Source organism: Lepidochelys kempii, chromosome 3 (assembly GCF_965140265.1).
Source record: "Lepidochelys kempii isolate rLepKem1 chromosome 3, rLepKem1.hap2, whole genome shotgun sequence".
NCBI classification, from domain to species: Eukaryota; Metazoa; Chordata; order Testudines; family Cheloniidae; genus Lepidochelys; species Lepidochelys kempii.
In genome coordinates, this window is record NC_133258.1 from 83598219 (window position 1) to 83615996 (window position 17778).

At 43.7% G+C, this 17778-nt stretch overlaps 1 protein-coding gene across 2 annotated transcripts in view; it reads right to left on the reverse strand.

The window, feature by feature from the left end:
• Positions 1-1905: 1905 nt before the first annotated feature.
• Positions 1906-17778, reverse strand: part of ZBTB24 (zinc finger and BTB domain containing 24) — a 55253-nt gene continuing 39380 nt past the window's right edge. For both annotated transcript variants that reach the window (XM_073337007.1, XM_073337019.1), the window contains 2 exons: positions 7313-7448; positions 1906-3418 (listed from right to left, as the gene is read on the reverse strand). In XM_073337007.1, coding sequence (XP_073193108.1) covers positions 3307-3418; positions 7313-7448 — 248 coding nt within the window. In that variant the 3' untranslated portion in view covers positions 1906-3306. The remainder of the gene's footprint in view (positions 3419-7312; positions 7449-17778) is intronic.

Genomic DNA, 17778 nt, shown 5'->3' on the forward strand with positions numbered 1-17778 from the left:
CCCACCCCCGCGCGCTGCGCGGAGCGGGCGGGGCTGGGGGAGGGAGTGGGCGGCGAGGTGGAGGCGCTGGCTGCCGGGTCCAGCCTGTCAATGTGAGGAGCCCCCAGTACGCTCCGAGCACGGGGGCCGTAGAGCCAGTGGAGCAGGAGAAGGGCGGGGAGGGGGGCAGCTGAGGCTCCGCAGAATCCACCTGCGCCCCCCTTTTAGCGCCACGTTGTGCACAGACTTACACCGTGTTCAGCCCATTAACGTCCGCGGGAGCTGCAGGGGTGTGAACGAGCGTAGGCCTTGGCTTTTGTCCGCTGGCGCCGCTCACACCTCTCCACGTACCTAGCTGAACACCTGTCCAGAGTGCAGGCGCTAACCCACCCCAGGCTGCATCGTTCCAAGGTTTGTTCTCTCACCGCCATCATTCGTCGTAAGAATGCCAGGGACCAGCTCCCCTTAGGCCCATCCTCCCACGGTGGAGCAGGGAATGCCTTGCAACACTCTAGTGAGGGTCAGGGCTCATATCTATAACAGGTATAGGAACTATTCAGAGGCAGTTTCGTAAAATAAGTATTTAAAAAACTAATAAGAAAAGGAGTACTTGTGGCACCTTAGAGACTAACCAATTTATTAGAGCATAAGCTTTCGTGAGCTACAGCTCACTTCCTGAGGAGCTGAGGAAGTGAGCTGTAGCTCACGAAAGCTTATGCTCTAATAAATTGGTTAGTCTCTAAGGTGCCACAAGTACTCCTTTTCTTTTTGTGAATACAGACTAACACGGCTGTTACTCTGAAACCTAAAAAACTAATGTACACAATGCATCCCCCCCCCCTGCCATGTGAGATTTGGAAAACAGACAGGAAACCTCTTAAAATAAGGCTGCCACTCCATTACTTGTCAGTTTGACTCCATGTTTTTCTCCAAAGTTTGTAGGAAGGAGAGCAGTGCAAGGGAAGAAGTGTTCAGCTGATAATGTGAATACAGCCAGGAATGTTCTCCTGCACAGAATCCCATTCAAGCCTTATGTCCAGTTGTAATTTAGTGTAACCAGCTGCAGATTCTTAAAAGGGAGACGGTTCCTAAAACCCAAAAGTGAGACAGGTTAAAATGCAGCAGTTCTCTATCCCCCCTCCACAGCCACCATCTGTAGGCCACCCACACAAGAGGTAACAGCCACCCTGTTCCCTAACAGCCACCCTGTGCTTGGACCAGGTCCAGAACCCCACTCTTCAAGCCCTCTACTTCAGTTAATAGTCCTTATTTTTTTATTCCTGTGCCAGGGCTTCTACACTTCTGGCAATTCTCCATTCCCCTTGCAACTCTTCTTTCCTAGCCTGCAAGACAGATCCCCACAGGGTCCCACTCCCCAGCTTCCCCCTTTCATCTGCAAATTACATCCCTGCTGAGCAGCTTCTCATGGGAACCTCTCTCCAAAATCAACCCTCCTTTCCTTGGCTGAACCTTCCTTAACTGACCTGGTTCATCCTTCTTTACTTTAAGGGCTTCTGCACAAACCTGATAATCAGCAGGGTTCCCTAGCTCTGGCCATTTTCTCCCACAGTTCTCATCAGTTCTCTCTGCCAGCTATCAACTAGGATATTATCAGGTCTCATGTAACTACTGAAAGCTCCCTGCTCCTCCTTCCTACTCTCTTTTCTCAACTGTTGACTGGATCTTTATAGAGGACAGATGCCTTCTATCAGGAGCCATCCAGAGGCCACTAACTAGTCATAGGTGAACTGGACACATTCCCTCTTAAAGGTGCCAATCACACTCGGACAATCCCCCATGAGTACTTCATACTAAAGGAATTAATGTAGTTTATATAAATAATTTTGCAAAGGAAAAATGTGCTTAATGGGCATCTCTTGTTACTGAAGAGAAACAAACACTATTTAACAAATAATTTCCCACTCATTTTTCTTTTAGGTAGAAAATTTATTAACTGGTCCGTTTCAATTTTGGCATAGAACGAAACAGTGAAGATAATAATTCTAAAGTCAAGTTACAGTGGGAAATGTTATTGGTTCTGATTGCCAGAATCCAAATATGAACACAAAAGTCATTTCAGGATAGCGGCCGTGTTAGTGGGTACTCCTTTTCTTTTTGCAGATATTGCCACAAGTACTCCTTTTCTTTTTACAAAAGTAATTGTTATACTTAGGTCTTAGAAATTTTCATCTGTTGATTTCAGAGTGCTTTACACAGGAAGGTAAAGTAAAAATTCAAAGACTCTTTTGCCAGTTGTAGATATGTTAGAGAGATTTTAATGGTTATGGATTATCTTTGTTGAGATTCTAGAACACTATTTCATTTTCCACACTCTTGCCATCCATTTGCCAGCTTCTGCTGAAACCATCTGCTGTCACTACTCCTGTACTATGCCTAAGAGAGATCTTTCATCTCAGAAATTACTACTATGGCAATTGGCAACAAAAGAGTTGTGTGTTTAGTCTCATGAGTCATAAATGAAGGTTTTTTACACCCTTTAGATAAACATTGACTTCTTTATGTGGAACTTTTACACTCATTGAAACCATATCTACTCATTGCTATTTGCAAAATCTCTTGGATAATAGGGTATAGTTTATACATTTCCTGTTTTGGTGTAATTTTAGCATTTTAATGAGTTCAGTTGGGTCCAAATATCTGAATAATTTGATACAATCTGTAAACAAAATAATTAAATATATGTCTAGGGCCTGGGTCTAATTTTATGTACACCGGTTTTACTCTGGTGTAGCTCCACTGACTTCAGTGGTAACTCTTGATTTATACTGGTATAAGTGAGATCAGACCTCTGATATTCAGAGACCACCCAGTACCACCCTTATGTTGAGTTGTACCTTACCTCACATGCACTGATTTTAATATTACTACCAGTGGCATGAGGTATGACTTAGCGTGACTCAAGAATGGCAGAATTGGGCCAAAGGTAAATAATTGTGTCCACTCATCACAATCAATCAATAGCAAATTCAATTATGAAGTAGTGCTAATTGGTGTTCTACTTAACAGGATTATTTATAGTGCAGCCTACAGTAATGTAATCTCTCACTGGACATCCATATTTACACAATAATTTGTATAGCTATATAATGGCATAATGTTAAATTCCCAAGCCCATTAGTATATTCATGTAAGAATTTGTGTGTGAACAAGCCATGAACATGTTCAGAATAGAAAAAATATCAAGCTAAAAAGTTTAGATGTATAAAAATGCGATTTTAGATTAAAAAGCCTACAAAATCTATAAAAGGCTGGTCAGAAACATATGCATTTTTACACATTATAGTAGGAAGGTAAATTGGCTTGTAATCAAGGCACAAGAATGCCACAGTTAATAATTTTACATTCTACTACAGGTCTTTCATTGTACGTAGATACATCTTCCAGTTTCTGAAGAACTTCTGTACCTTCAATCAGCTGTCTAAAGTAAAGGGGGAAATTATATATACATAAAAAGTCAGTAAAATTATGATTAAGTATCTGATCACTGCCATAAAGCTCTACAGTTTTAGTAATCTATTTGACCATTTGAATTCCATGGTAATCATTTTCCACTACAAGTTATGTTAAATGTGCATGATTTAACAAAAATGTAGGACCATACATATGTATAGATGATACATATGGGTAGAGGATCAGGAAAATACATCAATAATTTAGTAGCGAATACAACTGTGTTAACTACCTTCAGTGCCAGTCAGAACAAGTAAGTTAGAAACCCTGAATTCCTTCTATTAGGCTATAACAACATAATTATAGTTTTCTCAATATGGCTGTCTCTTAAAATAAAGGTTTCATGCTTTATATGTTCTTTTCTTTATAGGATTGTTCTTCACAGCAGACTAACATTCCAGCTGTTTCCTCTGAAAATATCCCAATATTTAGCATTTTAGGAGATAGAAAAATGCTATACTTTGAGGTAGCTGTAATTATTCAAAGCAATAAACGTTGCAGCGTGTAGATACCTTTCCAGATTTTTGTGGCTACAAGTGTCCATGATATCTAATACTCTTCTTCCATTTCAAGAAAAAAAAGGTCAAGAGGAATACTGTCAGAAATTGTTCTGCATTTAATTAAAATGGTTTAGTCTCCCCCCAGCCCACACACACACACTTTTTGAAGTCTTAGGTCAGTTTTCTTCTTAATTAATCTGAATCATGACACCAATACAACAATGTACAATTCCTACACTGTCTAAACTGTCTTGAGCTGCAATATGTAGGGTTCAGTCTTATAAGACCCTGTGTTAAACTGTGCACACACGGGTTTGCTAGCAGTTCATGTAGAGAATCTGTACCTTATCTTTGGCACAGGTGTTGTGGAGGAGGGGAGGACATGTTAGAAGATTGTGAATGGATCATTGATGTGGAACTTGTATCCAGGACAGGCCAATGAAGTATGCCGTAGCTATTTTAATGTAAAAGTTTCTATTGCTATTGCAGAATTCTGTTGTATACCTGTGGAAGGCCAAGGTGTAAGGAGTGGTGTGCCAATTTATAGCACGGAAACTCCATATAATGCTGAACTGCCCTCTTGACACCTTATGGCCACTCTTGCTGGAGTAAGCTCCTAGTATGTTTATACATTGGGCAATATTATAAGAGCAGTGCTTGAAATTTCCTGTGCTTTTAAAGTAGGGAGTTCCTGGTAAGCTAACAAGACACTACAGGTTTCAGAGTAACAGCCGTGTTAGTCTGTATTCGCAAAAAGAAAAGGAGTACTTGTGGCACCTTAGAGACTAACCAGTTTATTTGAGCATGAGCTTTCGTGAGCTACAGCTCACTTCATCAGATGCATACCGTGGAAACTGCAGCAGACTTTATATACACACAGAGAATATGAAACAATACCTCCTCCCACCCCACTGTCCTGCTGGTAATAGCTTATCAAAAGTGATCATCAAGTTGGGCCATTTCCAGCACAAATCCTAGATCCTTAATAATGCGTTGGAGGGGTTTTAGTTGGGGGCTGAAGGTGACGATTAGTGGCCTTCTGTTATTTTCTTTGTTAGGCCTGTCCTGTAGTAGGTAACTTCTGGGAACTCTGGGAAGAAGTTACCTACTACAGGACAGGCCTAACAAAGAAAATAACAGAACGCCACTAGCCGTCACCTTCAGCCCCCAACTAAAACCCCTCCAACGCATTATTAAGGATCTACAACCTATCCTAAAGGATGACCCAACACTCTCACAAATCTTGGAGACAGGCTAGTCCTTGCCTACAGACAGCCCCGCAACCTGAAGCAAATACTCACCAACAACCACATACCACACAACAGAACCACTAACCCAGGAACTTATCCTTGCAACAAAGCCGATTGCCAACTCTGCCCACATATCTATTCAGGGGACACCATCACAGGGCCTAATAACATCAGCCACACTGTCAGAGGCTCGTTCACCTGCACATCCACCAATGTGATATATGCCATCATGTGCCAGCAATGCCCCTCTGCCATTTACATTGGTCAAACTGGACAGTCTCTACGTAAAAGAATAAATGGACACAAATCAGATGTCAAGAATTATAACATTCATAAACCAGTCAGAGAACACTTCAATCTCTCTGGTCACGCAATCACAGACATGAAGGTCGCTATCTTAAAACAAAAAAACTTCAAATCCAGACTCCAGCGAGAAACTGCTGAATTGGAATTCATTTGCAAATTGGATACTATTAATTTAGGCTTAAATAGAGAGTGGGAGTGGCTAAGTCATTATGCAAGGTAGCCTATTTCCCCTTGTTTTTTCCTCCCCCCCCCGATGTTCTGGTTTAACTTGGATTTAAACTTGGAGAGTGGTCAGTTTGGATGAGCTATTACCAGCAGGAGAGTGAGTTTGTGTGTGTATGGGGGTGGGGTGGGGGGGGGGGTGAGAAAACCTGGATTTGTGCTGGAAATGGCCCACCTTGATTATCATGCACACTGTAGGGAGAGTGGTCACTTTGGATGAGCTATTACCAGCAGGATAGTGAGTTTGTGTGTGTGGTTTTTGGGAGGGGGGTGAGAGAACCTGGATTTGTGCAGGAAATGGCCCAACTTGATTATCATGCACATTGTGTAGAGAGTTGTCACTTTGGATGGGCTATCACCAGCAGGAGAGTGAATTTGTGGGGGAGGGTGGAGGGTGAGAAAACCTGGATTTGTGCTGGAAATGGCCCAACTTGATGATCACTTTTGATAAGCTATTACCAGCAGGACAGTGGGGTGGGAGGAGGTATTGTTTCATATTCTCTGTGTGTATATAAAGTCTGCTGCAGTTTCCATGGTATGCATCCGATGAAGTGAGCTGTAGCTCACAAAAGCTCATGCTCAAATAAACTGGTTAGTCTCTAAGGTGCCACAAGTACTCCTTTTCTTTTTGCGAAGACACTACAGTGTAGAATTAAAGTCAGATGCCACTGATTTAGACACATCCAATTAGAACTCATTTACTCATTTTTAGTTTGTTTTTTATGTGTTATATTGGTATGCTTTTTTTTTTTTTTTTTTTGCTTTTGAAATGCTGTACTCCTCTATGGTGCATGATAACCATCCTGGCATGAGAGTCTCATGCTTCCCCACGCTCCCAGTCTCTTTATGCTAGGAACCGCTAGCTGGGTAAAGGGATCTTAAAAGCCCCAGGGTGAAATCCTGCCTCCATTGAAGTCACTGGGAGTTTTGCCATTGTCTTCAATGGGTCCAGGATTTCACTCCTGGCTCTGGCTGGGGAAGGATTCCCCTGGCACAAGCAGGGCAGAGGCAGCTATAAGCTGCTTTCCCAGGACATCTTTGCAATCTTGGGAGGCTGCTTTTTCTTAGGCCAGGTCTGCGTTAGGAGTGCTTTGTAAGTATAATTGTACTAGTATGCTGAACTGACAAAGTGCTTTTAGGGTGGATGTAGCTTATACAGGCATAACTATACTTTTTCCAGTATAGCTTATTCTAGCCTGCCAGAGTGAAACACACTATACCAGTAAGAGGGCAGTTTTGCAGGTATAAGTGTCTACACTAGGGATTTTTGCTGGCTCAGCTATGTCAGAAATAGCACCTCATCACAGCCCTGAACAACAGAGCTATGATAGCAAAAGTCTACTGTATAGACCTGGACATAGACAGGGCCCAGACCTGCCTTATGTTTTGCCAGGAGCCTCTCCAGCCCCTGGCATAGCTTCGGACTGCGAGGGTGCAAAAGTGGCTTAAACCTTCCACCCCTGAGCTGTGAGTTCTGTGCTGTGCCTCTCAGAGATGAATCTCAGTCGTGGACAATGGTATCTTAGAAAACCAGGAGTATTTTTTTTAAAACATTTTAAAATTATGTACCTGTAGTATACATACCCAAAAGCCACATATTTTTTATCCATATAGGGAGTTGGCTGTAGTGTGATATAAAACTGTGAACCATTGCTGTGACGTCCCTTGTTGGCCATCCCAAGAATCCCTTTTTTGTTGTGAGGAATGGAAAAGTTTTCATCTAGAAAGTTTACAGTAATAAATGATCAGATTTAGTTTGCCTTTTACTCACTGTTGCAACTGCTACAGCCCCATCTCTTCTACAACTCCTTTCTAGGCTCTTGCTTCCTTCTCCCTCTCCCCCATTCTTATTACTTTCTTTCCTATTATTTACTGTACATTGGGAGCCTTTCAGCAGGTCGCCCTTCAACTTTCCCCCAAGTTAGTGAATGGAAATGAAGGGGATTATAGCTTCCTTTGACTCTGGATCACTGATCCTTCCTAGATAAGATAGCTTCCTAGAAAGAGGTTCAGAAATAATTTTGGGTTATCCTGGAAAAAAACCCTAGTGATAAATATTCAAAATGTAATTGCTAACATGCAGCAGACTTTAATATTATGACAACTCTGCTATAGCATCTTTTATCTGAGGATCTCAGAGCACTTGAGAAACAACAGTGTATAGGCTGGTTAGTATTATTCCTATTCTATGGATGAGGAAACTGAGGCACTTAGAAGTGAATGGCCTGATTTTCAGTGGTGCTAAGTCCCCATAGTTCTGTGCCATAATGACTTGTCCTGAGTCAGATGGTAAGTCAACAGCAGAACCAAAAGTAGAACCCAGAACTGTTGACTCCAAGACTCTCATTCTGACCTTCCATATTAACCTCCAGTTGCTAATTTTTAGGGAATACCAAGTTCTGGGCACTATATGATTAAAGGCCAGCTGGGGCTATAGGATGGGATAAAAAGGGAGAGAGTTGGCAGTGGCAATAACACTGGATTTACTGCAGTTTCTGCACTTGGCATTAGACAGGGGTGAGGATGATAAGAAAGACCCAGTGATACAATTTTCTTTCCACCTCCTCTCAGTGTTATGTGCAGTGATCAGAGAAAATCCAAAAATCCAGTGCAGCCATTGTCACCAAAGAGCTTACTTTTCTCAACAAAGTATACATTACACAATGCCATACTTAAACAGAATTAACTAAACCACATAAAACAGATGCATTTTATCAGAACAGCTTACAGTAACTGGCATGTTTATTTATAAGACTCACTCAGTGCTGTTTGCTGCATATGGAGAGTTAACGAGCACATAAGAAGCAAACTGAAGTCAAAGGAGTTACAGCTCTTCTCCCCATCCCTGCTAACAGAGCAGAAAGGTAGGTAGGAGATTATGCAGGGACCTGAAGGCCAGGACAAGTTGCTTAGGATTGTTGTGAAAGGTGAGGGGATTAGTTGAGGGGTAGAACATGGCTGGAGTGGCAGGTAATTTAGATATTTGCAGCAGGGTTTCGGAAGGATGACAGTTCTATCATGGAGAAGATGGAGAGTTGTTTAGCAAGTACACTCATAGCACAAAGAAAGAACAGATTTTTACTTGAGGAAGTCTGAGTGGTGCCTGGACTTTCTCCAGAAGCATTCCGTGGTGCAGAAGAGTAATGGATGCAAGGTGTAAGACACATTTTGGAGTGGGAGAGCCCAAGGAATAGGGTGCAGAACAGAAAAGAGTTGTTGATGAACTTGAGTCAGCTGAGGAGAGGGAGACCAAGGAGGGAAAGAAAGAGGGTGGAAACCATCAGAGAATGAATGCCAGTGGACAGGAGGTCACAGAAGGAATGTGAGATATGCTTGGGGGATGGTGACAATGATGATTTTCAAAGACGGAATTCAGCAAGACGGAGATCAGCAAGGGAGCAGCTTCAAGTGAAGACCACATTGAAAGTGAATCAAGGAAGTCTGTGGCGGAATTGATACAGATCTGTAAACTGAAACATCTCTAAGCCCCTTTGTTGCTTAGGCTGATATGTCATATTGTGTAAGCTGGAATCCAAAGAAAGCACTCCACAAACTCAAAAGGAATGATGGAAATTTGGGCTGAAGACATGAATAGGGATTGTATTCTTCTTCCATGTTTTGTTATTCTTACTCTATTTGAGGGCTGTTCTCCCAAACTAATTAATAAAAATGGCAATTAAATTCTAAACGAAGCAGTTGCTATGCTGCTGTTTGTGAATTGCAGTAATGACTTAAGCAGTCTAATTTTGGATTAGGCTTCTTTGTTTTAGAAAATTACACTTCAGTCCAAGTGGTTCTCTGTAATTACCTCAGTACTTTGAGCTAATTTCAGGGAAATGTAGAAACATCCCATTCATTTCACAGAATATTGCAGCGAATGGATGTCTGTCAACTGTGGACATTCATAGAATTTTAGCATCTGTGAGTGGCAGCTGTCACTGTTCTCAGACAGCAAAAATAGGAAAGCCGTATAATCATCACATTAAAATTCCATATCTGAGTGAGCACCTTTATAAAGGACTGAAAACAATGATTATCTTTTAATTTTAAAAGAGGGTTTAATATGGGCAGTCTTCTCTCTTGAAGATTCGGTATTTATGGTGTGTGAAAGAGGGTAATAAAATTCCTTTTAGGGACAATTATAAGATTGACAGAACTCAAATTAAGTCTATCTTAAAATTAAATTACTTTCCCAATCCTAGAATATCTACTGCTGCCTCAAATAGAGTTACAAGAGGGATAAAAGACAAGCTTCTCTCCAAGATAACAAATGACAGGTACTGGATTTGTCTGGAGGAACAAACACAGAGTTGCAAGTCACTAAATCCTCTAATTCTAATCCTGACTCTGCCAGTGTCTTGCTGTGTGGCCTTGGGCTAGTCATTTCACCTCTCTTAGTTTTTCCCTATCTATAAAATGGAGAACACACTACTTACCTCACATGGATGTTGTGAGGATTAACATTGGTACAGCATGTTGTATATGTAAAGCACTATAAAATATTAAGGACTAGATTGTGGCATTTATGCCACAGTCCTACACAGAGTGGTGTGGAGCTACAGCAGTCCAGGAGGAGCAACAACAGAGGTTGTGCCTCAGGGGCACACTCCCCCTGCTGGGGCTGCCCAGTGCACACTGCTGTTTGTTTCAGGATTGCCCAGATTGTTCTTGCCAGCATGAAAGCTCAGTTTCCAGAACAGCTCTGTAGCCCGTGCATTGAAAGAGAACATATAATGAATAGCAGATGCACAGCTGGTAGTATTCCAGTATAGTCTGTAGAAGATATCTATGCAGTGTGGGTAGGGAAGAGGAATCAGATGAAGATTTCTAGCACGCTATTAAAATGTTTTGGTTTCCATTGATTTAGCTTATAGACCTGATTGATGGTTTCCTCAAGAAACAGGTTACTTTCTTGCTGAGACTCCTGTGTTCTGAGGATCTGTGCTTCACAGTACTCCACGTAGTTGGAGGGAGGACAGGCCACTCTCCGACTTTCTCTTACCCAATTTTTGGTAGGCAATGTGCAGTGCTCCCTGAGGGAAAGCAACAGGGGTCTGAGAAAAGTTTGCAGGCTTTGTGGGAATCAATTGTTTAATTTTCAATGATTTGAAAATTCCCATAAACTTTCCTGCATGTCTATGCTACTTTCCAGCAAGGCAGCACCATGGCAGTAATTCATATGTTCCTAAAAAAACAGTCCAATTACCTAGATATAGTTTAAATACAAACTTTAGCCCTTTTGCTTAGTCTTGCAGTTTCAAGGTGCGAATCACTTATTGTCAGTGAAAGCTTAACTGTCTTTGAAAATAAAGACTGCAGTAACACTTGGTGGGTGAAGTAATATCTTTTATTGGACCAACTTCCAGAATAGCGTTGTGTGGCTAGAAAGCTTGTCTTTCTCACTAACAGAAGTTGGTCCAATAAAAGCTATTACCTCACCCACCTTGTCTCTCTCATATTCTGGGACCAACATGGCTACAACTACTCTGCATGCAGTTACACTTGGCAGTTCTGAACTGTTGGCTGATGGCCAGTCTGCTGAAATGTGACAATTTGCAACACTGGCAGTAAGGACACTTTATGTAAGAGAATATAGACTAGTTCCCAGCTGGCTTTAACTGTCCTAAAATATCTTTATGAGTAATTGTTAATCTAAACAGACCCTCCCCCCTTTAAATTGCTGCTTTGACTGTTTATTCGAGTTGTTTTTCTTAAATATTGCTCTGCCATTGACAATTTTATTATTATTCTTTTTATTACTCTTTATGATTATAGGGGTTTGCATCTTTGGTTTGATGTTATGACCTGTAGCTCCTGTTCGGTAATTCTAGATTCTCACAGTTAGAGTTGAGAGACTCAGGGTATGTCTACACTACGAAATTAGGTCGAATTTATAGAAGTCGGTTTTTTTGAAATCAGTTTTATATATTCGAGTGTGTGTGTCCCCACAGAAAATGCTCTAAGTGCATTAAGTGCATTAACTCGGCGGAGCGCTTCCACAGTACCGAGGCAAGCGTCGACTTCCGGAGCGTTGCACTGTGGGTAGCTATCCCACAGTTCCCGCAGTCTCCGCTGCCCATTGGAATTCTGGGTTGATATCCCAATGCCTGATGGGGCTAAAACATTGTCGCGGGTGGTTCTGGGTACATATCGTCAGGACCCCGTTCCCACCCTCCCTCCCCCCGTGAAAGCAAGGGCAGACAATCATTTCGCGCCTTTTTTGTCTGCTGCCAGCCAAAGATGTAAAGGATAGATGGAGTGGGTCAGAACAAGAAATAGACCAGATTTGTTTTGTACTCATTTTCCTCCTCCCCTGTCTAGATCACACTGCAGTCAGTCACAGAGAAGGCGCAGCGAGGTTAATCTAGTCATGTATCAATCAGAGGCCAGGCTAACCTCCTTGTTCCAATAACAACGATAACTTTGGTGCACCATTTCTTATTGGAACCCTCCGTGCAGTCCTGCCTGAAATACTCCTTGATGTACAGGCACACCCTTTGTTGATTTTAGCTCCCTGAAGCCAACCCTGTAAGCCGTGTCGTCAGTCGCCCCTCCCTCCGTCAGAGCAACGGCAGACAATCGTTCCGCACCTTTTTTCTGTGCGGACGCCATACCAAGGCAAGCATGGAGGCCGCTGAGCTCATTTTGGCAATTAGGAGCACATCAACCACCACACGCATTATCCAGCAGTATATGCAGCACCAGAACATGGCAACGCGATACCGGGCGAGGAGGCGACGTCAGCGCGGTCCCGTGAGTGATCAGGACATGGACACAGATTTCTCTGAAAGCATGGGCCCTGCCAATGCATGCATCATGGTGCTAATGGGGCAGGTTCATGCTGTGGAACGCCAATTCTGGGCTCGGGAAACAAGCACAGACTGGTGGGACCGCATAGTGTTGCGGGTCTGGGACGATTCCCAGTGGCTGCGAAACTTTCGCATGCGTAAGGGCACTTTCATGGAACTTTGTGACTTGCTTTCCCCTGCCCTGAAGCGCATGAATACCAGGATGAGAGCAGCCCTCACAGTTGAGAAGCGAGTGGCGATAGCCCTGTGGAAGCTTGCAACGCCAGACAGCTACCGGTCAGTTGGGAATCAATTTGGAGTGGGCAAATCTACTGTGGGGGCTGCTGTGATGCAAGTAGCTCACGCAATCAAAGATCTGCTGATATCAAGGGTAGTGACCCTGGGAAATGTGCAGGTCATAGTGGATGGCTTTGCTGCAATGGGATTCCCTAACTGTGGTGGGGCTATAGACGGAACCCATATCTCTATCTTGGCACCAGAGCACCAAGCCGGCGAGTACATAAACCGCAAGGGGTACTTTTCGATAGTGCTGCAAGCTCTGGTGGATCACAAGGGACATTTCACCAACATCAACGTGGGATGGCCGGGAAAGGTGCATGACGCTCGCATCTTCAGGAACTCTGGTCTGTTTCAAAAGCTGCAGGAAGGGACTTTCTTCCCAGACCAGAAAATAACTGTTGGGGATGTTGAAATGCCTATATGTATCGTTGGGGACCCAGCCTACCCCTTAATGCCATGGCTCATGAAGCCGTACACAGGCAGCCTGGACAGTGGTCAGGAGCTGTTCAACTACAGGCTGAGCAAGTGCAGAATGGTGGTAGAATGTGCATTTGGACGTTTAAAGGCGCGCTGGCGCAGTTTACTGACTCGCTTAGACCTCAGCGAAACCAATATTCCCACTGTTATTACTGCTTGCTGTGTGCTCCACAATATCTGTGAGAGTAAGGGGGAGACGTTTATGGCGGGGTGGGAGATTGAGGCAAATCGCCTGGCTGCTGGTTACGCGCAGCCAGACACCAGGGCGGTTAGAAGAGCTCAGGAGGGCGCGGTACACATCAGAGAAGCTTTGAAAACCAGTTTCATGACTGGCCAGGCTACGGTGTGAAAGTTCTGTTTGTTTCTCCTTGATGAAACCCCCCGCCCCTTGGTTCACTCTACTTCCCTGTAAGCTAACCACCCTCCCCTCCTCCCTTTAATCACCGCTTGCAGAGGCAATAAAGTCATTGCTGCTTCACAGTCATGCATTCGTTATTCATTCATCACACAAATAGGGAGATGACTACCAAGGTATCCCAGGAGGGGTGGTGGAGGAGGGAAGGAAAATGCCACACAGCACTTTAAGCACAGCACTTTAAAAGTTTACAACTTTAAAATTTATTGAATGACAGCCTTCTTTTTTTTGGGCAATCCTCTGTTGTGGAGTGGCTGGTTGGCCGGAGGCCCCCCCACCGCGTTCTTGGGCGTCTGGGTGTGGAGGCTATGGAACTTGGGGAGGAGGGCGGTTGGTTACAGAGGGGTAGCAGTGGCAGTCCGTGCTCCAGCTGCCTTTGCTGCAGCTCAACCATACACTGGAGCATTCTGGTTTGGTCCTGCAGCAGCCTCAGCATTGAATCCTGCCTCCTCTCATCACGCTGCCGCCACATTTGAGCTTCAGCCCTGTCTTCAGCCCGCCACTTACTCTCTTCAGCCCGCCACTTACTCTCTTCAGCCCGCCACCTCTCCTCCCGGTCATTTTGTGCTTTCCTGCACTCTGACATTATTTGCCTCCACGCATTCGTCTGTGCTCTGTCAGTGTGGGAGGACAGCATGAGCTCGGAGAACATTTCATCGCGAGTGCGTTTTTTTTTCTTTCTAAGCTTCACTAGCCTCTGGGAAGGAGAAGATCCTGTGATCATTGAAACACATGCAGCTGGTGGAGAGAAAAAAAGGGACAGCGGTATTTAAAAAGACACATTTTATAAAACAGTCGCTACACTCTTTCAGGGTAAACCTTGCTGTTAACATTACATACATAGCACATGTGTTTTCGTTTCAAGGTCGCATTTTGCCTCCTCCCACCGCGTGACTACCCCCTCAACCTTCCCCCCTCCCTGTGGCTAACAGCGGGGAACATTTCTGTTCAGCCACAGGCAAACAGCCCAGCAGGAATGGGCTATACTGAGTGTCCCTGAAGAAAAGCACCCTATTTCAACCAGGTGACCATGAATTATCTCTCACTCTCCTGAGGATAACACAGAGAGAGAAAGAACGGATTTTGGTTGAATGCCAGCAAACATACACTGCAATGCTTTGTTCTACAGTGATTCCCGAGTATGTGTTACTGGCCTGGAGTGATAAAGTGTCCTACCATGAAGGACGAAATAAGGCTGCCCTCCCCAGAAACCTTTTGCAAAGGCTTTAGGACTACATCTAGGAGAACCGCAAATGCCAGGGCAAAGTAATCCTTTCACATGCTTGCTTTTAAACCATGTATAGCATTTTAAAAGGTACACTCACCAGAGGTCCCTTCTCCGCCTGCTGGGTCCAGGAGGCAGCCTTGGGTGGGTTCGGGGGGTACTGGCTCCAGGTCTAGGGTGAGAAACAGTTCCTGGCTGTCGGGAAAACCGGTTTCTCCGCTTGCTTGCTGTGAGCTATCATCTTCTTCGTCCCCAAAACCTGCTTCTGTATTGCCTCCATCTCCATTGAAGGAGTCAAACAACACGGCTGGGGTAGTGGTGGCTGAACCCCCTAAAATGGCATGCAGCTCATCATAAAAGCGGCATGTTTGGGGCTCTGACCCAGAGCGGCTGTTCGCCTCTCTGGTTTTCTGGTAGGCTTGCCTCAGCTCCTTCAGTTTCACGCGGCACTGCTTCGGGTCCCTGTTATGGCCTCTGTCCTTCATGCCCTGGGAGATTTTCACAAAGCTTTTGGCATTTCGAAAACTGGAACGGAGTTCTGATAGCACGGATTCCTCTCCCCAAACAGCGATCAGATCCCGTACCTCCCGTTCGGTCCATGCTGGAGCTCTTTTGCGATTCTGGGACTCCATCATGGTCACCTGTGCTGATGAGCTCTGCATGGTCACCTGCAGCTTGCCACGCTGGCCAAACAGGAAATGAGATTCAAAAGTTCGCGGTTCTTTTCCTGTCTACCTGGCCAGTGCATCTGAGTTGAGAGTGCTGTCCAGAGCGGTCAGAATGGAGCACTCTGGGATAGCTCCCGGAGGCCAATACCATCGAATTGTGTCCACAGTACCCCAAATTCGAGCTGGGAACGTCGATTTAAGCGCTAATCCACTTGTCAGGGGTGGAGTAAGGAAATCGATTTTAAGAGCCCTTTAAGTCGAAATAAAGGGCTTCACTGTGTGGACGGGTGCAGGTTTAAATCGATTTAACGTTGCTAAATTCGACCTAAAGTCCTAGTGTAGACCAGGGCTAAGGGTCTAGCTCTGATCCCACCCTGGTATAAATCAGGAGTAACTCCATAAAGTCAGTGGAGTAATAATGCTGTATAAATAGATCAAAATCTGGTCCTAAGACTCTAAAGCTGCCTGATTCCCATTTTCACAGAGTGAAAATCAAGTAACTTCCATTAATTTCAGCATATTTAAATCATCCCAGTATAATGATGCAACACAGAGGCCCATTGGTGGCAGCTGGCAAAGGTTTTGCTGTTCTGTAACAGCAACTCCTAACAGGCTTGACAAACTCACTATACTTAGCACACCTCTTTCATAGTATTTATCCATGAAGAAAATCATGTGAGGTCTTAAAAGAAAGCTAGTGCCCCATTGGTTATGAATATTGTCATAAAATGTACGTACATATACTATTTAAAAAGTTACGTATGTACACTAAAAATATGTTCTTAAAGTCTGTATTAAGGGAGAGTAGACAAACAGGTTTCTGCCAGACAAAGAATGTTCATTCACCTGTTTCTGTTGGTCCAGAGGTAAAGTAAGCATTGTAATAACAGGGGGGAGTCATTTACATACGAAGTCAACAGAAGGATGTGAAATCAATAGAAAAAACAAGAGACAGCGGTTCTATTGTCACTGAGGACAGACCAAGAACTTTAGGATATAAGCATAAGGCAAGGAGACACCCTTTTATCCTGCACCTTGGATAGACAGTGCATTTACATTCATAAAAATGGGATCTCAACCAGCTTTGGTAGGAAATGCTGAAAAAGCCTTTGGGTGAGATAAGACTGCTTTAGACAGGAGATTAGTATTAAGTTTAGTCTATAAAAAGCATGTACTTATTTTGTTTTATATGTAATCCTTCTATATCCATTCATAATCACTCTCTCTTTTATCTTGGTCTTTGATAATAAATTTATGATTGTTTTTGCTATAAACATATCTCAGTGCTCTGGTATTACACAAAGAGCAGATCCTGAGTTGAATTGTAGAAGCTGGTGTGTATAGTGTTCCCTAGGGGACAGCAGGCACAGTATTAATGTTAGTGTTCAGTAAATAAGGGCTGAACGCTACAGGGAAATGCTTGAAAGGGCTTGGGGACTGGGGTGCATCTACTGGTTACAGCTGTCAGGGAAAGTAAGGGCTGGCAGAGCCCTGAGGAGATTGTTTGGGTGGCTAACAGGCTGATGATGTCAAGGAGCTGACACCCAGTTAAGCACCAGAAAGTCTTTTTACTGCTGGAGGCAGGGGGGTAACAAGGTTTTTCACAGTCCTGGCCATCCTGAGAATCATCACAAATGAATATGTGGTATCAGTGGAAGCACAGAACCCATACTTAACATTTACCCATTATAGTGCTTCAAATTTTCAAAGCCCTTTTACAAGCATGAATGTTTGTAACATTCCTGTCAGGTAGGTTAAGTATTATCCTTATTTTACAAGTGGAGAAAATGGACACAGACAGGTGAAGCTGAAAATCATATAATAAGTCAGTGGCAGAGCCAGGATTACCAGTCAGAAAATCAACCCACTAAACCAGTCTGCCAGGAGAACTATGTTAATAACAAATAGAGAATAATTCTGACTGGTACAAGAAAGTCTGAAACCGCTGTTGAGATGTAAGTGATGAAAAGGAAGGAAAGAAAACTAACTAAACCTGAGAATACTTCAATGCAAATCCAGTTATTTACCTGAAGTTTGGATTATGCATGGTGTCAAGGTTCCTCCCTCACTCTGAATGCTAGGGTACAGATGTGGGGACCTGCATGAAAACCCCCTAAGCTTATCTTTACCAGCTTAGGTCAAAAAGTTCCCCAAGGTACAAAATATTCCACCCTTTG